Source organism: Aspergillus piperis (genome assembly GCF_003184755.1).
Source record: "Aspergillus piperis CBS 112811 unplaced genomic scaffold BO85scaffold_21, whole genome shotgun sequence".
NCBI lineage: Eukaryota > Fungi > Ascomycota > Eurotiomycetes > Eurotiales > Aspergillaceae > Aspergillus > Aspergillus piperis.
The window spans coordinates 48951-76274 of record NW_020291611.1 but is presented as its reverse complement, the minus strand read 5'-3'; the positions used below and the strand labels follow the sequence as shown (position 1 = coordinate 76274).

Below are 27324 nucleotides of genomic sequence, written 5' to 3'. Positions count from 1 at the left end.
AAAAAAAGGAAACAAAGCCAATAACACAGCCAATCTTCTAAAATACATTTCATTTCCCAAGAGTGACAACGCTAGAATACATGATTTTATACAAATGTTGAGCTTCCTCGATGCATGTTCGCAAGCGAACAAGTCTCTTTGGTACACCCAATCGAAAGTAAGGCGGTGCGTGACAGAAAATGTGATTGAGGTAAAGACAAGTGGGGGGAAATAAAAGCTGATTGTGGCTTTACTGATCCCTTCCCCATGTCTCCTTCCGCAGCTGTCGGTCTTCTCTGGCCATCCGACGTTTCGATCCCCATCTTGATTGCACAGCTTCCAGGATTCGCTTTTGGATGTCCTTCTTCTCTGGACTAGCCTCACAGACCATTGCAATAAACATTGGGGAACAGTCGAAGCGCTTGGCCAACTTCAACCGACTCCATGTCATCGGATCAGTGGCCCTGAGCCTGCGAATCTCTCTTATATCTGACGGGTTTAGATGGTATTTTTTCTCGGTGGTCACTTTGGCTGCGAGGGGAAGGGATTCGGCGTTGCTACCCTTGACAGACGCGTTGCGCAAATTTCTCCGGATATCATCAGAGGGCAGGAATTTAGTGGGCGTGTGGTAAACTGACGGCGCACTTGACGGTGGGTTGTAGATGATATGATCCTCTTGAGAATGGCTCACAGAAGAGCCAAATGAGGCATCTGGCTTGACACGTAGACGCTGCTTTGTGCGCCTGTATGAAGACTGATTGCGTCGCAAACCTAGGGTGACGCACTCGTAAGGAGAGGGCAGAAGGAATGGCAGTGCCAGAAGAGGCCGCCTAGGAGCTGCAAGGCAATTCGCCATCGCGACCAATCTCAGTCTTTTCGGCTCTGAGATGATAGCAAGTAAGCAGCTACAGCTGGAGGAAGAGGTGGCCGTCAGATGGTACCTAGTGCAAGGAAGCAGAAGTGAGTAATTAGTGAATCATTGATTTAACATAAATATACAGCACATAAGGAGTGCTAAAGTGGAACACATACGAGAATATGCCAAAAGCCTAAGATTAATTAGACATAGCCAAGTAGAGGTTTGTAGGGGAGGTACCGGACGAAATTGGGGAAGTCGACTTTTTCCGAACTGCTAGTCTCGTGACTCTGGCGCCGCACTAGCCTAACTGATCATGTAGAGAAACGTGGGTACAGACTTTATTTACACCGTTTAGTCTTCGCTTTTCAGCCGTTATTGTTATTAGAGTCTTTGTCCTGATTATCGTTATAGGTATCGCTGTTCTTTAAAATACCATCGAAAGCATTTCGGAGCACTGGGTGCACCAGCTGGTTTAGCTTATAGCTGCTTCTTATCATGAAGGCAACTAAGAAGATCAATCACCTATGGCTTACCGGCAAGTTTACCCAGCTACTTGGGCCCTTGATATTTGTATTTGTAGGCCATCAGGCACGCTAGTACACTGTACTCCTAAGTATCAGTGATCACGGGGACACGTAGGCACGGACATGGATGTCGTGCAGATAATTTGTATTTGGTTGTCAAAGGGTCTCTAGTCTAAGGGTCCACAGATACAACACTCGGAGAGTTGTTGTTGGCTTGATAGATAAGTGGAACACGAGTGAAAAGTTAATAGAGCAAATGTTCATCGCGGTACTGGGCTAGTTTCTGGAACCTCAAGCCATGGCTAATTGGCTATGATAGGCCCTTGGAAGTTCAGTATTTTCTTTCACCGAGCTACCAGGCAGTCCACTAAATATGTAGTCACCCAGAGAGCTATGGTTTCGAAACTCGCATGTTATGTAGGTCATATGATGCATGCTTTCGTAAGTCTATAAACGCTCTTTCCAGGAAGCCTGCATTATGTGTTTACTTCAGCGACAGCATTCAAGGCCTGCTGAAATCGCTGGCGAAGATCCGAAACATCTTCTAAGCCGACACTTATCCTTACTAGGTCAAAGTCGACACCAAACGAGCTTGCCTAAATGATGAAAAGCATGAGTATATACCCAACTAAAAGCAAAGTTCATGCCATGCCGGGGATCGGAGAGGTTGACTTACCCATTCTAGTTCACTATAGTGCGCCAACAGAGTGTAAGGGCAACTAAGCATCAATGTTAACAGGCTTGTCGCCCATTTTCCTGCCATGATAATGACCTACCTCAGGGTAAAATTAGTACCGAGACTAGGTCCTTTGAGTACTTCGAGATGATCAAAGAAAGCAACTGCCGCTGCCGTTGAATGAAATGTAACCGAAAATAGACCGCCATATCCTCCATTTTTGTTGCGGAATGCTTCATACAAGGGTCTTGAAGAGTTGTACTTTGGATAGTAGACCCTTTTCACTGCAAGTCAGTTAGCATTGAATGCATTGGGCAGGTACATGAGCAATGACGCCCAATAGTCCAACATCGAAGAGATTTGATTGTTAGCTTACCGAGTGGAGAGTCCTCCAACATCGCTGTGATGTCTTCCGTAGTCTTATTGATCTTATCAATTCTGGATATGAAATCGCGGCTATTCCTTTCGAGGAACACGGCATCTTCTGCCCAAAGATTGTCCTCATATTCGCGTGCAAATATATTTTTTAGCAGCCCGTAATGATGCCCATGGGGGTTAAGTACTGCACTCCCTCCCATAACATTACTGTCACCACTGAAGATCTTGGTCAAGCTGCTTACCACAATATCTGCATAGGGAAGCACATTGATGTTGAGGAAATTCCCAACCGTCTCATCTACAACAACAGCGAAATTATACCTGTCGGCGAGTGATCGGATCCTCTTCAAATCAGGGGCTTTCAGTAACGGATTGCCCGGAAATTCAGTGAATAGAGCGAGGAATCTCTCTCCTTTCAGTAGCCTTGACTCCAGGTCATCAAGATCCTCCGAAGAACCATGACCATAGAACAAACAGCCCGGGCCCCATTTTTGAAGTATCTTTAGGGTGTCGGTGTAGGGAAATCCAAAGCAGATGCTCTTCATCTCTCCCTTCGCAACCATCAACATCTGATGAGCGTTGAAGATGGAACTCATGCCGGTCGGAAAGAGAAAAACATCGGACTCTGTCAGCCCCGCGACACGTCCTTCTCCTGACTCTTCTTCAAGGGCCTCGTTAAGCTCCATATCGGCTGTCAAAACGCCCGCAATGCGTCGCCGTACAGCCAGCCTTGCCTGACCGGCCAGCGAGGTGCTTAGATTCCGACCGAATCGTTCTTCAATGAACTGGACATGTTCGCGGCCATCTTGCATGCTGCTGGTTGTCGTGATTGTACCTGTAGTACTGTCGCGTGCGTGCGTCCCACTTCCCTGAGACTTTCCACTTATGGACTCTCGACCCTGATACCTCCTGGGCCCCTTGAAAAACCGTGGCGATGCAATAGTTTGAGCTACAGGTTTCCTTTCCACGAGAAACCCATCCCTTAAAGCGTTCAGGCAGAACTCAGCACGTCTACTTGAGATTCCATTTCCTGTATGTTGCCAGACCTGCTTGGCGATTGGCGCGTATTGGATGGGATATATCACACACGATAGTATCAAGTCCGTACCAGACGGCGCGTCTTCGCCCTGAATGGGAAGGGCAAAATCCATTGTCCGGACATTGCAGGGATCCTCGGCTTGTATTTTCGATTTGAGAAATGAATAGCAGACCCCTGATGTTTTGAGGGAAGGGAATAGTATAGCCGTTTCCAATTCTGGGCTTCCATAGCGACGTACGATCTCCCTCGCCAGATCCTGTATGATGGGGTGTATAAAGAATCGAGGATAACCGCATTGCATCTTATTCACAACCCATGACTCTCCTTCCTCGTATGCAACATTCGCTTTCCATGTTGGAAGGGATACACTGACTGCCTATGAAGATGTGAGTAAAGCCCAAATGTGATTTAAATTAGCTTCTAAGCCTTGCGCATCTCGTCCGAGCCAAGACGGCGACCGAGACAAAAACTAAAAGGGTGGTGAATAGAAGCTGGGCGGGGTTGCGCGGGGTTAGAGCATACGTGATCAGTGTGAGGAGGGACTGGACCTCCGATGTCTTGGATCATTGTAGCACAAAGGAAACGGCACTATATCGACGACAGTAAGCACAGAGGCGGACAAAAGAAGGTACGTAGTGTAAATAATATTAGCGAGGTGGCGGATGGTAAAGAAAACTTGTCAGGACAATAAGTAACTACTAACTAGTAGGTCGTACTAATTCTAATGAGTCAACTGCGATTTCGGCGCTGCCCTCAGAGAAGTCTAGCCAATGATCAATACCAGTACATCCCAGGACAATTTACAATTCATTAGATAGAGTATCATTGTAGCATCATGCTTGGTCTCTAATTAGTCTCTAATTAATAAGTATTATAAGCCCCAAAAAATCTACTTCTGCTTCTGTTCCTCATTCCATACACTGTAATGGCAAGGGAGGGTTGACTGATACTGTTAGGCTGTTGCGCTTGCTGCATGGTAATACGGAAGGGCTACCCTTACACTGTATGCGGGGTACCTATCTCCGAAGTACTTCCCATATAATCCATCTACAATGGACGGAGACTATACAAGTATGCCAAAGTAGTTAGCTAATGTGTTCCACGTGTAGATAACCTCAAGCCACAGCATTTTGGCAAATTATCCAGGCGTATCAAATTTATGTACCTAACCCAGATATCAGGTACATAGATAGATATGACAAGACCTGAATACAAGATTACCCAAGAGAATAGTGATTATGTTATATAATTCATGAAATTAAAGGGAAGAAAAAAAGAAAGGCCTTTGATGTAGAACTAAGTAGTACTAATACTAGTAGCTTGGGACGAATCCAATTGCACCTGGGGTCCCAACGATGCAAGACACGGCCTCTTACTTACACTAGTCAGTTACGGAGTACGGAGTAACTTCTACATAGCTAACTGTGGTTACTGGTTACAGATCCGTTCATCTGGCGGCTTACTCAGCTAGCTATCTCCACGTGAGAGTGGGTATCGGAGATCGGACGTTGCTTTCCCGTCAAGTCAAAAATCAAGAGGCTAAAAATTACAGCAAAGGGGAAAAAAAAAAAGAGGGAAGGACTGGAGGTAGTAAACAAAACGACGCATTCATTGCAGTCTATTCGAGACAGCTATCCCATCACAGGGGAGGGCAATCTTTACACAACTGCCAATTTTATCCTGCTCGGGTCGCATTTCCAACAACTTCCTCAATTACCGCTCAGGGCATTTTTGTTTCTTGAACCCTTTCCAATATGTCGGCCCATACAGCAAAAAGAAGGAGACTGAGCCCTTCACCGGACGATTCCTCGCGTACACAAAATAATAGTGCATACTCGGTATCAAATCGAAATAACCTGACTGATAGCGATGCCGCTAAACCCTCTCGAGACGTTTCTACTCTGCGCACCAGTGGGCGAGCAAAGAACGACCGCTCCGCTGAACTTGCGCTCGCCAGCGGTTTCTATAAATCCACCTTTTTCAAGCTACAACTGGACGAACTATTGAATGGGTCGAGACCGAACTATGACAAACAAGTCTCGCGACTCCAGGAGACACTTCACAAGTTGAAAAGCGTTATCGAATGTCTTCCAGATAGGCCACCAAAATCAACCTTTGAAGCGGAGAAGGAGCTGCGTGGCGCGCATGGAATTACCGTTCCATTCCCTGAACCTCGACCGGCCAAGGATACAAAGTACACCGTATCATACTCGAAACCAACAAATATCAATGTGGTCGGAAGTCTCTCTTTGAAAACAGGTGCCAAAAGCGATGTACCGTTGACGGTGGACTTGGCAGTCACGATGCCCAGTGCTTTGTTTCAGGAAAAGGATTACGTGAACTACCGCTATTTCCACAAGCGGGCATATTACATCGCGAGCCTTGCTGCCGGGATTAGGGAAGCAGAGGGACTGAATCTCACCGTCAAATTTGGGCTTCAAGATGGTGACAGCCTTCGTCCTGTTCTTCTACTGGAGCCTAATGGCACCGAAAGAAAGGATTCCCTGCCTGCAAAGACTCAGATTCGTATAATTACGGCCATCGAAGACTCCTTGTTCCCAATCTCTCGGACTTTGCCGTCGAGAAACAATATTCGCCAGGGCTCAGCGGATGTGCCTGTGTCTCAGGAGTCCACCCCATTCTACAATGCCGCTCTTCGTTCAGAAGCCACAGTGGCACAGTATCACAAGTTTCTTTACAACGCTGCTCGGAATTGTGAATCCTTCAAGGATGCCTGCATTCTAGGCCGGACATGGCTCCGACAGCGGGGACTGGGCTCATCTCCGTTCAAGGGCGGATTCGGTGGTTTCGAATGGACAGTGCTTATGGCTCTCCTCTTCGAAGGAGGAGGTCCCAACGGCAAGCCCGTTCTACTAAAATCATATAGTAGCTACCAGCTATTCAAGGCGACCCTTCAATTCATTGCAGGAAGGGACCTGGCCATTCCGTTGCTATTCTCCGCTACGGACATATCTTTTCCTGATGGCACCCCAGTCCTATATGATGGCAAACGCGGGTTGAATGTCCTTTATAAAATGGCCCCTTGGTCCTATGCCTTTCTTCGCCGTGAAGCAAACACTACTGTGCGCATGTTGAATGAATCTCGCGACGACAACTTTGACAAAGTCTTTATCATCAAGGTGAATGAACCTCTTTTGAGATTTGATCGCATCTTGAAGCTTCCAGGACAGGACAGTGCAAACATTCTCCGGAGCCTTCGCAGCCAGACTGCTGTATATGACGTGATTGTTAGAGCGCTTGGGGACAGAGCGGATCTCGTCCATATTTACGGGGATGTTTTCAAGCCCTGGCCGGTAGACGAAAAACCGCATCGCAAGCCGGCAAGCCAAAGTGTCTCCGTGGGTCTCGTTCTTAACACCGACAACGCTGAGCGTGTTGTCGATCATGGCCCGTCTGCAGAACAGAAAGAAGAGGCAGCTGCTTTTAGGTCATTTTGGGGAGAGAAGGCCGAACTCAGACGTTTCAAGGATGGTACTATTCGAGAGAGCTTGGTATGGACTGATGAGAAGTCATCACCATCTATAGTGTATCAGATCCTGACATACATCTTGAGCCGCCATTTTAATTACACCAAAGACGACGTGGTATTCATTGGCGATGAATATGACGACAAGCTTCGCGAAGGCGGCGACGATGTCTTCTCTTACTCGAGTCCCGCTTTTCAGGCGATCACCGATGCCTTCACTTCAGTGCAAAGATCAATTCAAGACATGGATGGTGTTCCCCTAACTGTTAGGCATCTAGCACCAGCTAGCCCTAGTCTGCGCTACACTGCCCTCCGGCTCCATGGTACTGCTGGGGTTGCATCCAACCCTGCGGACATTGTTCTTCAGTTTGAGAGCTCGGCCCGGTGGCCAGATGATTTGAAGGCTATCCAGATGACCAAGGTCGCCTTTCTCATTAAGATAGGAGACTCCTTGAAGTCGGGTGGGGTTGCTTCCGCCTGTAGAGTTGGGTTGGAAAATGAGTCAACGGGGTTGATGAATAATTCATTTTTGGACATCACCCATACATCAGGAATAGTTTTCCGCCTTAGGATTCACCATGAGCGTGAGCAGCTGTTGCTAGAACGTCAACTGAAGGAGAAAGGTGCTAGCCCGCTGGCGAAACAACAAGTGGCTTATGCCTTAGCTGCATATAAGCGACTCTTTATCCAAACACCTCGTCTAACGCAGGCAATCCGCACTTTATGTACACGCTTTCCACTGTTGTCGCCAACAATTCGCCTCGTTAAATATTGGTTCAATTGCCACCTACTTGCAGGTCATGTCAACCAAGAGTTGATTGAATTACTCGTTGTCCGGGTCTTTACCCAGTCTTATCCTTGGGACAGCCCCTCGAGTGTCATGGCCGGCTTTTTGAGGACGCTTCATGTCCTTTCCAGATGGGATTGGCAACAAGAGCCATTGATGGTCGATTTCGGTGAACTAAACAAGGAGTCAATGGAAGCGATCCAGACTCGCTTTTCTGCCTGGCGAAGCGTCGACCCGGCTATGAACACCGTCGCCTTGTTTGTTGCTTCCGATATTGACACTGATGGCGTAACTTGGACACAGCATGAAATGCCCCCAAAGGTCGTGGCTGCTCGAATGTGTACCTTGGCTAAAGCGGCCATGAAATTACTGCGGGAGCAGGGCTATGGCCTTACTGTGTCAGACTTGTTCCATACGTCCCTAGCACCCTACGATTTCGTTATCAACATTCGCCCGGGCCTGCTACAGGAACGATTGGCACTGCCTACGAGATTCAAGAACTTAGATGCGCGGAAAACTGCACGAACTGCTAAACCTGCAATGGTGTCGTCCTTCGCTCGTGACCTGCAGGCTTGTTACCATCCAAACATGCTTCTCTTCCACGGCGACGAAAGCTGCAGCGTTATTGGCGGTCTCTGGAACCCACAGATCCTCAAACCGAAGAAATGGACGCTGAAGTTGGCATATTCAACGTGCCCCTCAGAACCGAGAGCCAACGAAGAAGTGTCTATGAACTGCCAAGCCGTCCTAAGCGAGATCGCCAGACTAGGTGCTGATTTGGTGGATAATATAGAAGTGCATACAGAGGTGGCTTCCGAGAAGTAATTTATGAAGAGCTATAGATAGACCTTTCCAATTGATTTATCCTGTACATTTCAATACCTAGCGCCGTTGCGATGCGATTGCGAACGGAAAAACCAAAAGTTCATGAGAAAGAAAACAAAATGCTGGAATCACACTCGTACACATCCTATTAGTTCCTTCTACCTTCTATCTCAGGGGCGTGCCATTGGTTTCTCAGTCTTCTCAATCGATTCTTGAGAAGAAAAGGAACAGTATTTGTCTTTGATTGCGACAACTTCATAGGTGCCTTCATCGGATGTTTTGATGCTTTTCGTGTGCTCGTAAGAGATATCGTGCTTGATATCGAGTATCTCGGGCTTTCTGCCTCTTCGAGTATTCGAGCTCCGGATATACCTAACAAGTTATTAGTTAAACCACGGTGATATACAGGAGGCATAATAATGAGCGACATACGTAAACTCGAATGGAGGTGTGCCCCAGAACTCAAATTGAAGTTCGGCCTCTCCTCCTTCGTGAATATCAACAACGGAGACTTGACCTTTGCTGATTCTGACACTCGGCATCTCATGAATCGTCTTTGTTATGTTCTTGTGTGCCTTGCACTTTCCACTCGCGCCGTCACCTACAGCGGTAATGGTGAAGACTCCTGGCCGCTCGGCAATCCGACGGAAATTCGTGGTCTTGGAAGTAGCTTTTTTGGATGCACCGTCGAATGTATAGAACACGTCAAATGGAGCGTGACCAGACAATGAGAAAGAAAGGCGTTCGCCGACACAGTAATCGGTCTTTGATTCCAGAGGGATGATTGTGGGCACGTCCGAAACCGCGACCCTCACCGAAGACGAGTCAAATTCGGTTTCTTGCTGGCATCCACGTGCATCTCTCACTTTGCGGATACTGACGACATGTTGGCCCAATTCAAGATGGCGTCGTGGGATAGGCAAGTTATGCCTGTTGGATTTGATGTTTGGGATTGACACAATTTCTGGTTTGGCTTTCGAGTGATGCTTGATGGAGATTTCGAGGGAAAATGGCGGTACGCCCTCCAAAGTAATGGGTATCAATTCCTCGCCACTGACGTCTTCTTTGCAGAAACCGTAGATACGACCAGGCGAGTCAAAACGTGCAGAGGGGAGGGGATTTACCCTTTGCGTCACGACAACCGGCCGGCTACGAGGATCATGGTCGTAGAGATGGTCGCCGACTTCTGTGAATTTGTATGTATAGGAACCAGGTTCTGACGTGTCCATTTCCATGGAGGCAGCATTCAGGGCAGTCTTCAGACTCTGTAGCCTGACTGACGGTGATCCACGAGATGTCTTGCGCTGCTGCTCGTACTGTATGTCGTAGGGGGGGTTACCCGACAGCCGAAGCTCAAGACTATCATCTTCGCCTTGACAAACGTCGCGTTTCGTTACGTGGCCATCGTCGCCAACGGGAGAGCCATCCACTGTCGTGATGTGAGGGCGAGGTATCCAGGACACCTCAAAGACGTTGGCTGACTGGTCAATAGAGCCAGGGCAAGAGCTATCAGCAACGTCCACAAGTTCGTACTGCCCTTCTTGAGCAACGGTGAGCACGCTATTCTCCTGCCAGAATGTCTTCTCAAGAACGGCAGAATTGGTGTTCAAGTTGCGATATCTGACGTTCCACGGCCTCTCCCCACTTAATCTGACCGGAATGTCAAGCTTGGAGTCCTGCAAAGCCAAGTACTTTCTACTTTTTTCAATCTGGCCGAAGGACGCGTGCGGTGGCTTCGAGCGAGCGTCAATCTTGATAGTGTCCCTGAGAGTCCGTTTGCAGTTCGAACGATCCTTGACGCCCGTGAGCACAATGGCATACTCGCCACCGCTGACGAGCTTTTCCGTCACGATTGTGGCCATTCCGCTGTCGGAATTCAAAGAATACTTCGTCTTCTTGCCGTTGTGGACAAGCTCGTATTGCAGCGTCCATGGCGCTTCACCTAGGAAGGCTACGTCTACGGACACTGGCTCCCCAAAGCAAGCCTTGCGCACCTCCTTGTTCCCGAGGAAATGAGCAGAAGCTGGAGGTTTCACATCTTGTTCTAGGACTGGTACTTTGTCCCTGAGAGATTGCGGAGCGTAAACAGTGTCCGAGATGTCCAAGAAGCGATAACGATAGGCGCCTGCCTCTGAAGGGGTGAAATCCAGCTGAGCGCGCAGCCCGTCAATTGTCTGGGACTTTGTCTCCACGCCTTTCGAGTGTTCAACAACATATCGAACCCGGAAAGGTGGCGATCCAGTGAGGTCCAGATCAACGAGTAGACCGACAGGGTTATTGGCGCATTTGTCAAAGATCTTCTCGTACCTAATAGCCAGTTCAGGCTCGGGAGGATTGCGCAGGTAACAAGATGAGGGTTCCAGCGTTTCTCCTGAACAGTATTGGCTCGAAACTGAGTTCAGGCTGTACCAACCCGGATCCTTGATCTGAGGCTTCTGGTCGAGACTCTTGAGTGTGAGTTGACGAACTTTGTTAGGCTGTTCACTTGGACTTTCTTGATCGCTACCGCTGAACGAGTACACCAGAGAAAAGGGCCCATCATTGGCGTAGCCTTGACCAGAAGGGTGGTATTTCAAGGGAAGGTCAACGCTGTCGCCACGTGCAACCTCTAGGAAGCTCTGGTCATTGCAGCCAGTCAAAGACAAGCGTGGCCTCTCGTGGACTGAAAATTGGTGCCACTGTGATAGAGACTTGGTCGAGGAGCGATCAAATACATCCAAAAGTGCCGAGTAATTTGCGATGTTCCCTGCACCATCATGTACCTCTTCAATGCTGTAGAGCCACTCCCCGCCCACATTCAGTGACTCATTCAACGGAACTTCGATGATTTGGCTTTGAGCCCAGGCGACTTCGGGTTCTCTGGAATTGAAAAGGAGGCCGGAGTTTCTCTGACCCAACAATGGCGAGCGCAAATTGTCGGGATGTATGTTTTGAAACGAAAATCCTCGGTCAAGATGATTCACTTGTCTGCTGTACTTGATCTTCAATGGCGGCGTGCCCTCGACCGCTAGTATCAGGTTTGACAATTCTCCTCGACATTTATGAGTGTGCGAGTTCTTAACCAGCGCCCGGGGACAAGTGACAACAAGAGCATCAGACGAGCGCATGTGTACATCAAGGTTAGACTCATCTACTACCCTCTGCAGGCGATAAATGCCCGGTCGCCGAGTTGAATAGAGAAGATCTCGATGAAGGTCTGAACTTGAGCTTTGGTGCCTTTTCTCTGCATGCTTTTTCATCTGTTTCAACTGCTTGGACGATAGTACGATCGTTTCATTTGCGCCGGTGTCGTAATCGAGACGTAACAACTCGATAAGGATAGGATCCGTTTGATTGACTCGAATTGGCAAATCGATGGCAGTCTTTTGTGCATCGATACACAGTGGTACTTGATCTGGGTTTAGAATAGCTGAACTGCATGATTCTGTTAGCGTATACAAATAGATATGTCAATTGCCAAGCTAGGGGCTCTTACCCTTCGGGGAGTATATGCACGATCTGCTTTCCTAGAATAAGAGATGCGTTGTGAATGATATCACCAGGCTTCACACTTCGTTCAGAAATGGACAGCTCTCTATCGTAGGCCAACTTGACCATGCCAGCGATCCATGTCCCAACCGGGATCTAATTACAAGTTAGCAAGCTCTTTGTTTTACTGCGGCGACGTGGACAAGCATACGGGGATTCGAAACATGAGAAATACATTGCCGACAACGTGAATAATGAAGATTGCAAGTGTAGTGGGAAAAGCCCATTCTAGCCACGGGATGCGCAACACCTGTAGACCGAAGAGAAAGACACCATCGACAGCAGCCCATTTCAGGAATAACCAAGTCGAGTCCAAATCATCGGATGCCGTCCAAGACTCGTATACTCGCCAAGCATTTAGTGCCACATAGAAAGCCACAATGTAAAGTCGCTGCGACGGGGCATCTATAACCCCTACTGGTATGAGTGGTCGATTGGCATCTTGTGCGGGTATCTTTGAAAGACTCTTCGTCTGCTCCAAATCCCGGGGCTTCGGTTTAGATGTGGAATAGCTCAAGTCTCTGATCTTCGGAGTTCGTTGTGGTGTCTGCGGGAAAGCAGACCGAAGTCGAGGAGTACCGTTCATGGCATGCTGCGGTCATCAAAAAAAAAGTCACAAAGAGACCTATAGTAGACGTAATAGGGTGAGCATTCTGTGCTCTAGAAAGGATGGTTTGTGAATTTTGGGATTTATTACTCACGAGAGTTGCTGAGGCTGGCGGTTGTCTTGGGACTCACCAGGGGGGAAGTGGTTGTTGAGCCGTTCGATGTTGCGAAAGAAAAAGAAAGCGCGAGGGAAAAGAAAACAGGCTAGTGAGTAGTAGGTTGGGCTGCGCGTATTTGAAAGAGAACTTCGGCGAGATTTGGCACACTAATAACGTACTCGCTGTTGTAAACCTATTATATTTCCTTTATAATTTGGTAAATGTGCTTGACAATGTGAAAAGTCCCGAACAATAAGTGGTGAAATACCGGGACCTAGACAAGAGTAATAAGTAAATGCAAGGGTTTAGCTTCTAGCTGTCGGAAGTGCTCCAGTTTGCAGCTCGGATCCCGTTAATGATGTATGAAGATCACGTGTTGCACGGTGGAAGCAGGCCCATTGGATGCTTTCGCTAACTAAACTAGTACTAGTTAGTAACTTAGAGCGCGCGTCTGCAAACGCGTGTCGCTTACTGTAGATTCAGGTAACTGGTCTACAAACTACTAGTACCTACTACTCTCCACGGGAGACCTTACTGAGATGCAACGGGAGCCGTAGTAGACTCCCTCTGTAATCTTATACAAGGCCACCTCTTCGCCTCTGGACTGAGAACTCCAAATCTACGGAGTCGATAGATGCTGCGGGAAGCCGTAAGTACCTGGTATCCCAGTAACTCCGTACACGTGGTTGTAATAGACTACGGAGTACAACTCCGTAGTACTTAGTCCCCCGGTAAGTGTGTTACACAGCGACTAGTCCCCCATCCTCCCTTTTATCAGGCAGGCAGGTAGCTAGTAACACGGCAAATCCTGACACGCTGGTTCCTCTAAAGTAGGCTCAGAGAGAGCCTTTCCATGCTTCTCCCTATCGTCAGTAAGACTACGGTCCATTTCTCGTGATCTCTGTCCCTTCTATATGGTGACCAGCCCTGTGGATTCATGCTTTGCTCGGTTCCCGCCTTTCCTCTTCCACTATCTATAACCTCTGAGCTAGCTAGGGACCTACAACTATTAGCATCATGACCCATCAGGCCAAACGACGACGGGTTGGAACCCAGCCGACTGCCACTGTAGGCAATGGCATTGAGGATTTGGACGGTTACTACTCACCGGCATCGAAATTCGAGCAGGATTCCTGGAATGGATTCTGTGAGCTGGATTCGGAACCGGTATGGCTCTATGACCGATATTTCCATTGCTTCCCACGGTGTTGAGCGCCATGATTGATCATTTCTCTGCAGGCTCTTTTCAATGTGATGCTCCGGGAGTTCGGAGTAAAGGGGATCAAAATCCAAGAGGTCGTGTCGCTTGACGAGGAGATGATGGCATTTCTGAAGTAAGTGCCATACCCTGGTCTAGTTTGTTGATTACCAAGACCTTATACACCCACAGTAAACCCATATATGGTCTGATTTTCCTGTTCCGTTGGCGCGAGGATGATCCAGATAAGCAAGAAGCGAGCTGCCCGGAGGGCCTCTGGTTTGCTAATCAGGTCAGTCTTCCCTGTCTACAAATCTAGCCCTAGAGCTTGCCACTAACATTCTAGCCCAGACAGCCAGCAATGCTTGCGCCAGTGTGGCGCTTCTAAACATCGTCAACAACATCATCAATATCGACCTTGGGGAGAATCTACAGAGTTTCAAAGACTTTACCATGCCGTTCACACCCGCACTGAGGGGAGATGCAATAAGTAACTTCGAATTCGTCAAAAGAATACATAATTCATTCGCCAGGTAATTGCTTCGTCCACTGGGCACTCACTTGATTAATCTGGCAGCAGGAAGATGGACATGCTTAGCTCAGACTACCAGCTCAAAGCTGAGGCTACATCCAAGCGAAGTAGGCCAGCCAAGAACAAGCCCGCTGATAACAAAGCAGACGCAGGGTTTCATTTCATTGCCTTCGTCCCTGCCTTGGGTAAAGTTTGGAAGTTCGACGGCTTAGAACGTCAACCTCAGGCGCTTGGTAAGTCAAATCAAGACTATTACGGTAATTATCTGTCACTGACTGGGCCGGATCCTTAGGCTCTTGCGCATCGGATGAAGATTGGCTGAGCCTGGTAAAGCCTGATATTCGCGCCAGAATGGAGGCATATGAAGAAGATCAGATAGAGTTTTCTATCCTGAGTGTTGCTAGAGATCCGCTCCCTGAGCTTGTCAATCAATTAGCTGCCAATGTAAGGGGCCTAGAAATCATTCAAGAGCGCTTGAGCTCAATTCCCGAGAGCTCTGCTGGTCTTGAATCCACTCTGGCGGATTCGATATACGAAAATACCATCCTGGGACCGGATGAAAGCTATGCGTTGACGAGGAAAACCATCGACGAAATGACCGTCCATGAAAGACAAGAGAAAGAATATCGGGCATGTTCAGTGGAAGAACTTGTTCATCATCGGCAGAGGTTGGGTCAGGCTCAACAGGAACTACGAGCAGCAATCCGAGAAGAGCAACAGTCTCAGCAAATGGATGAGGATTATGCTGAAGGACGAAGATATGATTATGGCCCGGCCATTCGAACGTGGCTACGCTTTCTAGCACGCAAAAGGCTGATAGAGGACTTGCTGTGAAGACTCCATCAGAACATCCTGTCGTTCTCGTTTGCTTTGTCGTCCTTCTCCACCAAAGGGGATTGGAAGAAAAATAATGTTTGACTGCTCTACGCGTAGAGCGTGCCCTAGGAGCACTCCACGGCGGATGATTACATTAGCATTGAATAGACATAAGATAGTAGTTTTGTGTCAGATGATCGTTACTGTCCGGTGACTTTGATTACTCGGTCATCGAAACTATGGAGGCTGTGGGAGGCGTCATGATATAAGGTAAAACATGGAAAACGGAGGGAAAGTCCATACGGACGGAGTACTTACGCTTGATATATTATTGCATAGAGATAAGAAGCGAGGATGGATTTAGCTTCGTGCATGCAGTAGGAACCAAGTGTAGGTATATCATGTGTGTAGTGTGCGCAGAATAAATGAATGGGAAGAACCAAGTTTACCTACTAGTCTACATAATGTTCTACTTACTCACTAGTACCTAGAGGGTACTGTTACCTAACAAACTTACTTAGTACAAGTAAAGCCCAAGGAGGGCCGGACAAGGAGCCTCGTGATGCGCCGATTGGACCACAGCCCATTTTCGGTCTTTCCGCTTCCTTCTTTTCCATCATTATTCCAATTCGGTTCCGAATTTCCAGTCTCTCCCTGCATCCATACAGAGTAGTTACTATTAGTTAAAGTTGGCTGAGCGGCCTTTGACAGTACTACTACCATTACTACTTCTTTCCTTCACCCTGTTCATTCCCCCCTTTTCTCTCCATGCTTCTTCGCGTCCCCTTTATCTACATGAATCAGTGGGTAATCCCCACTTCAAACAATTCAGGAGTCAAGCAAGATTCGACTACTGCCAGTGCCAACTGACAGTCATTATCTGCAGGCTGGCCTGCGTGACTACTTATTTGACTATTTGGTCTTGCTTTCTTCTTTATCTTAACTAGTTAATTACTCGTTCTTTTCTATATTAATTTTAACACCCCTTTTCTTTCTTAGTCAGTCCGTTCTTGGTCTCTCCTCTCTCCCAACCAATTGCGTGTGTCGGTGACAGTGACGTAGAAAGACAAGAGGGACGTCACCGCCTGGAAGTCAGTGCACGCGCCCGCCGCATTAATTATTCTTCTTATTATCGTTTCTCCAGCACTTTTGCGGCCCTTTTTTTGCCTTGCTTTTGTTGCTATCTCTGGCTGGTCCTCATCTGCTTGCTTATTCCCGTGCCTGTACTCGCTGTGCAAGCCTATTCTTTTTTTTCCTTCCCATCACTCAAGTCCTGTGATCGTCTGGGTGGCTGCCCGGTGCACACCGCAGATCTCGCTCCGACACTCAACCATCGACCCTTTTCGCCACAAGCTACGCAAAGAACACCATCTCTCTTATCCCTCCCAGATTCGCTATACTATCTCCAGACGCATAGAGTGCCATCATGTCTTCAACTACAGTTCAAGACACTCCTGAGAAGGCACCTGATGATTCTTCCAAGTTGAAGACTTTCTTGTCCATTCTCCGCAAGTACGTGGGATCTTGACATGGGCTACACCGTTGCTCACTGCCCGGTACCTCTCTCCGATAGTCTGTGCTGATAGGTCTGGATGGTCTTGCCAGGTTCGTCGGAGTAGCCGACATCGCGTCTGTTCGTTTCTCATTGCCTGCGCATCTTCTAGAACCCACACCAAATCTGGGTAAGCTGTCTCCTGTGCTATCTATCGCACGAGAGTCATCTCCCCTTCGCAGATTGCTAATATAGATCTCTTTTCCTCAATCAGAATACTGGAACTACCTAGACAGACCGGAGGCCTTCGCAAGGTCAGCAAGATAGCCTGTTCATCATTAGGGCTTGTTGTTCTCTGACATGGTTGTCACAGCATTGGTCAATCGGAAGATCCGCTGGGACGTACGCTGGAGGTTTTGAGATTCTGGTTCACCAAGGACTTGGTATACTGCCCTCATTCAAGATGCATTGTCAATCAGTGGCCGGTCATTGACCAGATCACAGAAATACATCAAAGGCAAACCATGCAAGCCGTACAATTCTACCTTGGGGGAATTCTTCAGAGTAGGTTTGAAGCGGAGCCCTCGTGGCCTAAGTTATTGGCATGTTCTGACTCGCCTGGAATTAGTGCACTTGGGAAGTAGATCAGACGCTCCCAGAAGTCTCGCCGACTCCAAAAACTTCCTCCAACGCAAAGAATAGCAGCGCAGATTCCGTCAAGATTTGCTACTTAACTGAACAAACTTCTCACCACCCTCCGGTTTCGGCCTTTTTTATAGACTGCCCGGATACAGGGGTCTCGGCGCGTGGTTTCGACCAGATCAGTGCCAAGTTCACCGGCACCAGCATCCGGGTCGCTCCTGGCCAGCATAACCTGGGAATTTTCGTCAACTTGAAAAACAGAGATGATGAGGAATACCACTTGACTCATCCTGCAGCACACCTTGGTGGTCTCCTCAGAGGCGCTTTGGCGATCTCTGTCTCGGACACTTGCTACATCACTTGTGCGAAGACGCGCATCAAGGTCATTTTACAGTACCTGGAGGAGGGCTGGATTGGTCGGGCGCAGAATAAGGTTGAGGGTGTGATCTTCCAGTACGATCCGGATAAGGATGTGACTACGAGAATCAAAGATGTACCCGAAGGCGATGTTCTTGCCCGGATCAGTGGCTCTTGGCATGGACAAGTTTTCTACACGTTGGCCGGTACAAACGAACCTCGGCTTTTGATCGATGTCACACCCCTCTTCCCAGTCGCGAAGACGCTGCCTCCAGAAGAGAGTCAACTATCCAACGAATCTCGCAAATTTTGGTCCTTGGTCACCGAAGCGATCGTCGACAAAAAGTACGGCCAGGCTACCAAGCTCAAGCAAGACATCGAGGAACGACAACGACAAAAGGCCGCAGAGCGTCAGAATAAGAACGAAACGTGGCAGCCTCGTTTCTTCACCGGCGCTGTTACACCTTTGGGAAGACCCGAGCTAACAGATGAAGGGCTGAAGGTACTTGAAGGGCTACGCAGCGGTGATTATAGGTTGGACGAGAGTGTAACGAAGGGTGCATAGAGGCGTTATCTTTATAGGTCCGATTGTATATGGACGCAATCACTTGAATCTGGCGTATGCGAAGAAATTGTTTTGGCGACATATAATTAGAGGTATTCGTTTGTTCGGTCTTCCTAAACTTCTTTTGGTTGCCTCGGGATTACACCTTTGTCTGCTGTGCCTATAGGAAGAAAGCATTTGATGATTTTAGATCTCTTTTGTCCAGTGGCGGGGCCAACTCGTAAATACAAGCTATCGTCAAGGAAAGTTATACAACCGTGAAGATAGAATAATGGCTGTACTGAGGGACTTCGTTCTTTGCTTGGCCTCCTATCCCACCCAGCATACGGCCTACCAGGAGATCCCAGACACGATTGGCGTTTCCTTTCTATTCTTTTCCTACAATTATGGCCGTTGCCAACTTACAGTAGGTGCCTTGCAGGCAGTTGGATCATCGCCGCAGCCCATACAGTATGTCGATGACATTTTTGATCATTGTGAAGTTCCACAAACTATAGGGGACATAGAAACCGAGATCCACTGTACAATTCCATTGGGACTAGCTGCTCATCAGGCCATAAAAGTTAGTCCCCCTTACATATACTAAACACGGGATAAGTAAAGGAAGAGAGGGTAAAGAAAACACAGAAAAGAAATTCAAGTACATCCATCCGTAGTTCCTTCGCAGACACCCGACCTCAAACGCCGCTGGGCCCCCATTTATGCGCCGATGTAGAGACCAAAATCCCAGGTTATCATTATGAAGCATAATTTCATCAGCCTAGGCGTTCGCCGTGACAACTTTGTTGAATCCTGCAGTTACTGTCTTCGTTATTTCTTCATTCTTGTGAGGAAGAAGAGACAAGGCATAAGCAACATCATTCCACTGCCGCTCGGTCTCACATCTGGGAAGTCGAGCAGCCAGTTTCTCAGCTAATTGCCGGGCGTGTTTCTCCTGCGAGCGCAAAAGTGGTTAGCACATGAAGGCATAGATTATTTATCTGAGGTGTTTCAATGGAGACTAACCTTTTCAACGAAGCCTATCAGGAATTTAACGATACGCCTCAATGAGGCCTCCTCGAGGTTACGTTCAGCACTAAGAAGGCTGAACATATCAACAAAGTGGTTGTAGACTGCGTTGTCTTTGCCCGCCAGCTCAGTGAAAAACATGCGGGCAAGGTCAGCAATACGCTTATCTTCATCCTCGAGACACTTAGCCATCTCGCCGAGCTGCCCTTTGACCTTGACCTGACCGGCTAAAATAAGGAATGTAAGCGTCATGAGACAAGTGCGCTTTACCGAAGCTTCGTCATCGTTCAGTCGACGATACAAGAAGTCTGTATTTTCATCGATCAGATGGTTAAAACAAACTGCCATGTCTCCTAAAGCGATCACGGCGTTACTGCGGACCGTTGGATCTTCAGAACGCTCCATGATGGTAATCAGAAGTGGCAAGTTTTTCTCGCAATAGTCTGCCGAGACACACATCAACTTGGCCATGCACAGAGTTGCCGCCGCCTGAAGGTTGCGGTCGGCATAGATGTTGCTATTCGCGCAAATTTCTGTAACCAACGGCCCAAAATTGGATAGGAGCGAATTCTCGCCGTATAGCAATTCCCGTTCTCGAATATGTGCCATGGCATCCTGAAAGTCATCTTCAGTAGTCCCACCGATGAGGTCAAGCTCATCATCTTCGGCATTGTCGTTCTTTTGGTTGGAGGTATTGGCTGTTTTGTTCTTCTCCTGTTCTGCTTTGCGGCGTTTAAAGTCAAGTTCACACAATTCAAGATGAACAATCTGCTTAATGGCAATATGACCGACAACAAAAAGAAGCTGGGATAAAGAAGTAGACGATGTTTCTTGCTTTGCTCCATGACCTTCCGTTGAAGCCGTTTCAGGTCGTTGTTCTTCCCCGTCATCTGAAACTTTGGAAGGGGATCGTTGAAGCTGTGGCTGAAAAACGAATCTAGTTTTCCGTTTCAGTATATCAGAGCACAAGACATCTGGGTGCTTTGACAGAGCATAGATAGCACCAATGGCTTGTTCCGCCACACCGTACCATTCTTTGCTATCAGATATCGATTCGACTATAGCCCCGAGCTTCGTCAAAACTGCATGGTCATTGCCCAGTTTGGGGATACCAACGTCCTTGGACTTTGCTTGGCGACCTGGCACCATTCGTCTCAATGCAATGCATGTATACTTTGCAAGCACGAGGTCAGATCTGCCCAGGCTTCCAAGCCCGATGCGCAACATTGTCTCAATTTCTTTTATGACGACCTCGGGATCTGCCAAAGCAAGCATGCCCAGGACAATTATAGCTCCTCGACGCTGTGTCTTTGATATCTCTTTCTTTTGCACACCATAGACCTGCCAGAGCTTCGCAATAACGGCATCTGAAATGTGACCGGCCCTCATCATAGTACTCAATAGTTGTTCGAGACACGTCAGTTCAGCGGGCGTTGACCCAAACGTTAGACTGATCATGTTTCGCGCGATATAATTTGCAGCGTCATTGGGACTAAACGAATCTGGAGCCTCGAAGAAAAGTCCTTTATAGCAGTCGATCAAGTGAGTCTGAACTCCCTTGCCTTCGTCACTATTACCTTTCGTCCAGATCAGTCGCAGCATCCGCCGGATCCCGCTACGGGAGGTCTCGACCTTGTAGGCATCGAGCACGACAAAGAAGTCCATGGCCTCAATGGCCTCACTCTTGTTCCTCGACGATAAAAGCTGAGCGACCAAGCCAGATGAGGAATGAAGGACTTCGATGAACCGGATGGCTTCATTGTAATATTTCCTGGTGAGCTGTAGCCGTGCTAGCAGCTCGGAAGTAGCTGCCTGTTCGGCAGCTTTTTTAATGGCTGTGGCTTTCTCTTCGTCTGTCAATCCCGAAGCTTTAGATGGGGAGTCCTCCGGCAATTGAGTGGCATCATCCAATAATGCACTATCAACATGCGATGCATCCGCCCCATCAAAGCCAGGTGTCTCGGGAGGTCTCAAAGCATTCAGTTCAGCATCCACAGTGTCGAGTCTAGCTGACCATTCCTTGTGCGAGAGTTGCCCACCGTGCATGACACTGAAAGGGTGAGTTGATACCAGCTTTGCCAGCAATCGTATCGCATTCCGGCGCACGTTGCTGCTCTTGTCTTCTAAGCTCCTTGCTGCCAGCTCCGCCACAGCCTGGCGTCGCTTGGGGAATTTCTGTTCCAGGTCACAAATCCTCATGTAAACCTGGATAGCTCTGCACCGACAGTAAGGATTGATATCCAGAAAGCGCTCTTCAAGCACATCGAAAAATGCGTTGATCTGCGTTTTGTAGTTGTCACTCCGCTCCTCTTGCCGGCTTAGATCGGCGATGAGATTCCCGCAGACTTCGATTACTGCACAACGAAGGGTGTATGACTATAGAATATTAGATACTCAGTAACTGGCACGATGGGAGAGTGTGCGTAATCACCTCGCTGTCCAGCTGCTTAGCCAAAAGAGTCATTTGCTTGATGATAAGTCGTGGGGCCAGCTCTGAGAGTTTCACAATGAACGCTGACACCGACTTAGGACCGCGTGTGTCATTAGAATTGAATTCTTTGTTTCCAAGCTCCCTAAAAATCGTAAGCCGGAAGTGTTCCTGTGGACATACAGGTTAAAGTATGCTACGTACTTCAGTATTTCATCCGAGAGCTGAGGATAATCATATTGTTCTGCCAAGATATGCAAGAACTCCGCCATAGGTTCTGAGAGGTGCTCAAAATATGTCAAGCTCTGTACGATGGAGGTCTGGGCACCTATTTGGTGAGTTAGTTATTGGGTCCCTACCTCAGTTAGTTGACTCAGAGCAACTTACCGAATGCATGGCCGTGGTGCTTAACTGCGATGCAAAGAACCTTAAATGCATGCATCCGAATGCTCATACTCTTGACGCGTTGTTCGCTTTCGAGGATAAGGTAAATTGAGCGGGTGAACAGATTGATGAATGTATCACGGTCAGATGTCGTCAGAAATATTCTGCTGAGTTTAAGCTTCATCACCTTGCACATCGTCTCCATCGAGATCTGAATCTGCGTGGTCCAGTCCCAGTTTCCATCTTTGGCGTTCGTTTTAGATCTGGCTGATTTCCCTGCGCCCCTGCGGGCGGGTACAGGCTCTGTGGGCTTTTCTGCAGCTTTGACCTCTACGGCACTAAGAGCCCATTGGAGAAGAAACCCATACATTTCCAAAAGCTGCTTGTGATGCTGTATGCCATCCTGCTCATCGGATTCAAGCTCCCCATGTATTATGTCCGCTTCGACCGATAAGCCGGAAACGATTAAATCAAGAAGCTTGCTGAGAGACCTCGTTGGGGAAAACGAGCAATACCTGCGCAAATTAGGGGATTTAGAAACATTTCTATAGATAATGAAGACATCCTGAGGACGAGAGGAACATATCAGGGGACAGGACGCACTTCAACAGAAACTGCAGCGAATCGAAAGAAGACGATCGGGCCAGTCCTTCTGGGTTTTCCGCGACCGCATCAACGATGGGATTCAAGACATTGTCAATCAGAGCGCCAGACAGTTGGTCCGGATCGGTCTCGCAGTCGAGCAGCTCTGGATCAGCATCGGGAGTAGGGACAGAGGCCGGGTCGCTCAGATAGTGTTTCAGCGACTCGTTTATGTCGAATTGAATTCGGTCCTCCATGATCGGCCACTGCGAGGGTTATCCCCGAAGGGCATATAGCTTTATCCAAAGCGATGAGGTCAAGAGATGTGTTGCGAAAGCAATTTATGTGTAGGTAGCGAGCCGGAAGGAGGGGGTTGTTGAATGGGGGGGCGGATGTTGGAGGGGAAGGAGAGCCGCAGGGAAGAAATGACGGGCGGCGGGCTTCATTTGTTTGTATCTTTCCCTTTCGGTAGGTGGTTGTGAGGCGGCGGGGGCTGAGGGTTGCGTACCAGTAAATTATGTCACACGCTTCAACCCTCAATAATTACACTCTCATGCCGCTATCCCGTATTGTAGCAGGTCTTGAGAAATACAAATTACAGCATTACAACCAATGAATACTGCAAACGGCAACCAGTACACCAGCAACTTGTAATCTGATAGGTTTGCTTCAGACCCTTCCGCTTTGTAGTTGTTTCCTGTCAATACTTGTAATATGAAAATTACGTTTATATGATTCATGTAACTACAAACGAGTAAACAAACAAGTCTGGTTCCTGGTGCGGCGGTTTTGCATGCTGTTTGGAGCATCTTTGGATTGTTGCTGGAAAACAGTGGGAGCGACGACCGACTTCCCTCACTACAACGCTACAACAGGACTGGGGCTTCTCCTCATACCTATCCACACGTGTATGTGCGCGTGCGCGACTTGATCGAGCAATACCACCCTCCTTCATTCGCTTATTTCCATAACCTCACGCCTTCCTTTCCTTCCTGAAACACGACTATATCATTTTCAGTCTTATTGCACCTGTTTTGTCGTGTTGCTGCCAGGTTCTGCTGATCAAGCTATCACTCGGTGAACTTCCCTGCTAGTCTGTAACAGCCCTTCCAAGCGGTCCTCATTGCGATGTCCGCTCTTCATGCAGCTCCTACCGATACCTTCGGCATACAGCAACCTGTCGCTGCGACCCAAGGCCCCAAATATGTTAGAGAGGACAGTGCAGCCACAGATAGTGATGGATCGATAGAGCAAATCCGAGAAGAGGTGGAGTACGAGGAGGGTGACGCTCAAGACAAAGAGGATGTTGATGAATCAGTGAAAGAAGATATGAGAAAACTCGAGGACACATTCCCCGGCATATCTGATAGATTTCGGCTGTTGAATAGAATCGGAGAAGGTAAAGTGCAGCCGATTAACTTGCCCTTGGCTGTGTCCTCCCACATAGTAGCTGCTTCTACTTGCACCGACGGACTGACCGGCTGGCCATGGGTTTACAGGTACCTTTTCCACCGTGTACAAAGCAGAGGACCTCTTGTACGACCACTATGAAAACGATTGGGACACTTTCCAAGACAACCACACGGACAGTTGGACGGACCAACCGTCTAAAAGACGCCGGGTGGAAGGTGATAACGGCCGCTCGATCCCCGTCAAACGAAGGAAGCCACGGTTCGTTGCATTGAAAAAGATCTATGTGACTAGTAGTCCCCATCGCATTCAAAATGAACTTGAGCTGCTACATGATCTTCGGGGTTGCCGATCAGTATGCCCGTTAATCACGGCTTTCCGCTACCAGGATCAAGTTGTGGCCGTTCTACCCTTCTTCCCACACACCGACTTTCGCATTCAGTATCGCACATTCCTGGTTGCTGATATGCGACATTATTTCCGGTCACTGTTCACTGCACTGCACTCCGTCCATAAACATAACATTCTCCATCGCGATATCAAGCCAACGTAAGGACTACGCGCTATTCCACCATGTCTTCGATACGTGCCGGATGCTAACTTATAGCCTTGGCAGTAATTTCCTCTATAATCCTGATCTTAGAGAAGGCGTGTTAGTCGATTTCGGGCTTGCAGAAGTGAGTAGATCCACTGGTCATACGAGGCGACAACATACTGACTTGCGGTCATAGCGTGAGGGTTCTGAGTACACAGGTACCTGCCTGTGCGCAAATGCAGCTTACATACGCCGTAGTAGATATAACCACAGTTATCACAGCACTCATTGTTCACCGACGACATTATCAGCTGGCTATCCTAAGAACGACTCACGACCATCAAGGCGCGCTAATCGAGCAGGAACGCGTGGGTTTCGTGCACCTGAAGTCCTCTTCAAGTGCACTTCTCAGACAACCAAAATAGATATGTGGTCCGCCGGCGTCATTCTCTTGACCCTACTTGGACGCCGCTTTCCTTTCTTTAACTCGGCTGATGATGTTGACGCTATGATTGAGATGGCGAGTATCTTCGGCACTCGACGCATGAAAGCTGCAGCAGCTATGCATGGGCAGATATTCGAAACGAATATCCCGACCATCGGTGAAAAGGGGTATAGCTGGGAGAAACTTGTGAAATGGGCCAGCTGTGTCGAAGAGCTAACTGAAAGTGAGAAACAGGCCACTCGATTACTGGCTGGCCTCATGGAGCTGGATCCCTACAAGCGCCTCAGTGCCAAGGAAGCCCTACAACATGAGTTTTTCACTGACCCTATAGACCATGATGTGGAGTGGGGAGGGGACCCCGACGATAGCGCAGACACTGGGGAAGAAGATGAGGATAAGGATGATGGAGAAGCGGACGAAGTAGCAATGATATAGAGCTTCCGAGCCAATGTATGATAATGACTCCTGGTTTGATGATAATAAAACAACCTCTAACTCCTTATTTGCGATCGCTTTATTATTAAACGGACATTTTCATAGGATGGTTCCTTGGGTCCAGGCGATATATTCTCTAGCAAGTACAACTACTGAACGAGGGAGCCAGGAAAGACATGTAGACTGAAGAACTGATTCATTTAGCTGCACTGAAAGTAGGGGGATACCCGACCTCTAAGTCTAGTAATTTAGGAGTTGCGGCTTTCACCAACAGCCACATTATAATATTTATAGTGTCGTATATATCTCGGAAGATGGATGCTCACCCAGCTAGCACAGGTTCTGTTCAGCCAGCCTCGCCGAAATCAACATGTCCTGTTTGTTCGGCGTGTTGTGTAGCACCTCTCTCTCCGACGAATGTCCCTCCGCACGTATTGCAACGAAGACGAAACCCAGCTGTGTCAGTGTAGTAATGCCTGGTTTGCAGAACCTGACAGAGTTCCTGCGACTTCTCGAGTACCAATGAATCTGCAGCGTCGAAGACTTTTGTATCAAAGTCAGGAGGCACATCTGAGTGGGTATAGGGCGGACTAGAAGGCGACAAAGCGATTGTATCGTAGTGGATACCCGAATAGACCACGATACACCGCATCGGGGCGCCTTCGTTAAAGCGATCGATGCGAAGGGTCTGCACATCTATGGAGCATATTTCAATGTCGAAATGCTTGCTCAGAATGCTCAGCTCAATACCACCACCCCAAGAGTCCTCATTCTGAATCCAGCGGCAGTATTCATCCGGCTTCTTTTCCAATACTGCCTCAGTATAAAGGTCTGGGTGCGCTTGGATTGTTTGCGCAACAACAGATCGTAATTCGGTCATGGCATCTACTCCTCCCATAGTCGCACTACTCACTGCACGAAAGAGACAAGAGTTGTCATCGGGCATGATTCGGAGAACGAAGGTTCCGCTATGGTCAGGCGAGGGGACCTCCGGCGGATCATCAGGAGAACCCTTCTTATGTGTGCTGCCTACAGCTGGCGCTTTCAGCGGCGAATCTGCCGCTTGAGGTTCGTTCTTTAGCGGGGCATGAGCCGAGTTCTCTTGCTGTGTGACGATAAGTTGTTCCCCGTTCAGGGTAATGTCAAGATCTGCTAGTTTCTGCTTCGAAGGAAGCGCGCCTAGCACCAAGGGCTTGATATTTGGATATCCATATTTTACATCGTACGCCGTCAGCCCCGTTTTCTCCGTGATTTGGTGCCGGAGGTCGTCGACAGTTGCATCTGCATCCAGCGTGACGGTGGACTGTCCCGCCGGACCGCGAATCCGGATCCTCATTCTCCCTTGTGACGTAGTATCGCGAACGCTAGCGGGGTGGTGGGTTGGTGCAGGAGTGTATATAGATATAGGTTCTGGAGGGTGCGCGAAAGATATTCAGAGTCCAGCAATCTGCTTCAAGAACAGTTGCTGCAGTCGGGGTGATTGATAAAGGCTGGGGGGAAGACAATTGACCAGCAATCGAACCCGGCACCTGAACAATCGGGGGAGGGTTTATCTCCGCCGCAGGAGGAGCGATAGTAGTAATGCCTGACCGCGGCGGAGGCGGGCAAATGGCGGTGCAGCCTGGAAGTAATGTATGTTAGTATCTATGTTGTATGTATATGTAATAAAACAAGGACGCTCCTTATACGTCGTATGTAATATTACGTGT

The 27324-nt window shown here is 48.3% G+C and overlaps 9 protein-coding genes across 9 annotated transcripts; 4 read left to right on the top strand and 5 right to left on the bottom strand.

Annotated features, from left to right (window-relative positions):
• Positions 1 to 5: 5 nt before the first annotated feature.
• Positions 6 to 1095, bottom strand: BO85DRAFT_404744 (mitochondrial 54S ribosomal protein mL58). The gene is made up of 2 exons (XM_025657283.1): positions 1012 to 1095; positions 6 to 920 (listed from the first exon to the last, which is right to left on the bottom strand). Exon 2 carries the CDS (start codon positions 833 to 835, stop codon positions 230 to 232), a length of 606 nt encoding a protein of 201 aa, XP_025511781.1. The 5' UTR covers positions 836 to 920; positions 1012 to 1095; the 3' UTR covers positions 6 to 229.
• Positions 1096 to 1469: 374 nt separating this feature from the next.
• BO85DRAFT_428359 (cystathionine gamma-synthase) lies at positions 1470 to 4117 on the bottom strand. Its single transcript, XM_025658203.1, has 5 exons — positions 3978 to 4117; positions 2415 to 3831; positions 2139 to 2322; positions 2039 to 2081; positions 1470 to 1958 (listed from the first exon to the last, which is right to left on the bottom strand). Exons 1-5 carry the CDS (start codon positions 4020 to 4022, stop codon positions 1839 to 1841), a joined length of 1809 nt encoding a protein of 602 aa, XP_025511780.1. The 5' UTR covers positions 4023 to 4117; the 3' UTR covers positions 1470 to 1838.
• Positions 4118 to 4455: 338 nt separating this feature from the next.
• On the top strand, positions 4456 to 8554 carry BO85DRAFT_471519 (rRNA-processing protein UTP22; the record flags this gene model as incomplete). The annotated part of the gene is made up of 2 exons (XM_025662478.1): positions 4456 to 4526; positions 5226 to 8554. Exons 1-2 carry the CDS (start codon positions 4508 to 4510, stop codon positions 8552 to 8554), a joined length of 3348 nt encoding a protein of 1115 aa, XP_025511779.1. The 5' UTR covers positions 4456 to 4507.
• Positions 8555 to 8724: 170 nt separating this feature from the next.
• Positions 8725 to 12668, bottom strand: BO85DRAFT_380426 (putative nuclear envelope pore membrane protein; the record flags this gene model as incomplete). Its single annotated transcript, XM_025656382.1, has 4 exons — positions 8725 to 8926; positions 8987 to 11968; positions 12030 to 12178; positions 12234 to 12668. 4 exons carry the CDS (start codon positions 12666 to 12668, stop codon positions 8725 to 8727), a joined length of 3768 nt encoding a protein of 1255 aa, XP_025511778.1.
• Positions 12669 to 13355: 687 nt separating this feature from the next.
• BO85DRAFT_404735 (ubiquitin C-terminal hydrolase 37) lies at positions 13356 to 15774 on the top strand. The gene is made up of 6 exons (XM_025657282.1): positions 13356 to 13953; positions 14026 to 14120; positions 14177 to 14276; positions 14336 to 14517; positions 14565 to 14749; positions 14809 to 15774. The coding sequence occupies exons 1-6, from the start codon at positions 13804 to 13806 to the stop codon at positions 15348 to 15350; spliced, it is 1254 nt and encodes a 417-aa protein (XP_025511777.1). The 5' UTR covers positions 13356 to 13803; the 3' UTR covers positions 15351 to 15774.
• Positions 15775 to 16407: 633 nt separating this feature from the next.
• On the top strand, positions 16408 to 18524 carry BO85DRAFT_143811 (putative oxysterol binding protein (Orp8)). Its single transcript, XM_025654095.1, has 6 exons — positions 16408 to 16844; positions 16938 to 17014; positions 17099 to 17138; positions 17198 to 17267; positions 17329 to 17388; positions 17453 to 18524. The coding sequence occupies exons 1-6, from the start codon at positions 16759 to 16761 to the stop codon at positions 18386 to 18388; spliced, it is 1269 nt and encodes a 422-aa protein (XP_025511776.1). The 5' UTR covers positions 16408 to 16758; the 3' UTR covers positions 18389 to 18524.
• A 624-nt stretch (positions 18525 to 19148) lies between these two features.
• Positions 19149 to 23047, bottom strand: BO85DRAFT_491579 (condensin subunit YCS4; the record flags this gene model as incomplete). The annotated part of the gene is made up of 6 exons (XM_025663724.1): positions 19149 to 19322; positions 19394 to 21772; positions 21828 to 21969; positions 22029 to 22152; positions 22212 to 22723; positions 22812 to 23047. 6 exons carry the CDS (start codon positions 23045 to 23047, stop codon positions 19149 to 19151), a joined length of 3567 nt encoding a protein of 1188 aa, XP_025511775.1.
• A 712-nt stretch (positions 23048 to 23759) lies between these two features.
• On the top strand, positions 23760 to 25705 carry BO85DRAFT_143713 (serine/threonine protein kinase CDC7). Its single transcript, XM_025654094.1, has 4 exons — positions 23760 to 24189; positions 24290 to 24749; positions 24817 to 24877; positions 24932 to 25705. The coding sequence occupies exons 1-4, from the start codon at positions 23919 to 23921 to the stop codon at positions 25613 to 25615; spliced, it is 1476 nt and encodes a 491-aa protein (XP_025511774.1). The 5' UTR covers positions 23760 to 23918; the 3' UTR covers positions 25616 to 25705.
• Positions 25697 to 27160, bottom strand: BO85DRAFT_480702 (ubiquitin-specific protease OTU1). The gene has a single exon (XM_025663022.1). The coding sequence runs from the start codon at positions 26949 to 26951 to the stop codon at positions 25962 to 25964; it is 990 nt and encodes a 329-aa protein (XP_025511773.1). The 5' UTR covers positions 26952 to 27160; the 3' UTR covers positions 25697 to 25961.
• Positions 27161 to 27324: the final 164 nt, after the last annotated feature.

Excerpts from the sequence above, each read along its gene's own strand:
- BO85DRAFT_480702 (XM_025663022.1), bottom strand. The coding sequence starts at position 26,951 with ATGAGGATCCGGATTCGCGGTCCGGCGGGACAGTCCACCGTCACGCTG.
- BO85DRAFT_404735 (XM_025657282.1), top strand. The coding sequence starts at position 13,804 with ATGACCCATCAGGCCAAACGACGACGGGTTGGAACCCAGCCGACTGCC. Across the intron at positions 13,954-14,025 it reads GTGAGCTGGATTCGGAACCG|GCTCTTTTCAATGTGATGCT; the intron begins GTATGGCTCTAT and ends ATTTCTCTGCAG. Across the intron at positions 14,750-14,808 it reads ACGTCAACCTCAGGCGCTTG|GCTCTTGCGCATCGGATGAA; the intron begins GTAAGTCAAATC and ends CCGGATCCTTAG.
- BO85DRAFT_404744 (XM_025657283.1), bottom strand. The coding sequence starts at position 835 with ATGGCGAATTGCCTTGCAGCTCCTAGGCGGCCTCTTCTGGCACTGCCA.
- BO85DRAFT_143811 (XM_025654095.1), top strand. The coding sequence starts at position 16,759 with ATGTCTTCAACTACAGTTCAAGACACTCCTGAGAAGGCACCTGATGAT. Across the intron at positions 17,139-17,197 it reads AGACCGGAGGCCTTCGCAAG|CATTGGTCAATCGGAAGATC; the intron begins GTCAGCAAGATA and ends TGGTTGTCACAG. Across the intron at positions 17,268-17,328 it reads TCTGGTTCACCAAGGACTTG|AAATACATCAAAGGCAAACC; the intron begins GTATACTGCCCT and ends ACCAGATCACAG.
- BO85DRAFT_428359 (XM_025658203.1), bottom strand. The coding sequence starts at position 4,022 with ATGATCCAAGACATCGGAGGTCCAGTCCCTCCTCACACTGATCAC. Across the intron at positions 3,832-3,977 it reads TCCCTCCTCACACTGATCAC|GCAGTCAGTGTATCCCTTCC; the intron begins GTATGCTCTAAC and ends ACATCTTCATAG. Across the intron at positions 2,082-2,138 it reads GGTACTAATTTTACCCTGAG|TTGCCCTTACACTCTGTTGG; the intron begins GTAGGTCATTAT and ends ATTGATGCTTAG.
- BO85DRAFT_143713 (XM_025654094.1), top strand. The coding sequence starts at position 23,919 with ATGTCCGCTCTTCATGCAGCTCCTACCGATACCTTCGGCATACAGCAA. Across the intron at positions 24,190-24,289 it reads GTTGAATAGAATCGGAGAAG|GTACCTTTTCCACCGTGTAC; the intron begins GTAAAGTGCAGC and ends ATGGGTTTACAG. Across the intron at positions 24,878-24,931 it reads TCGATTTCGGGCTTGCAGAA|CGTGAGGGTTCTGAGTACAC; the intron begins GTGAGTAGATCC and ends TTGCGGTCATAG.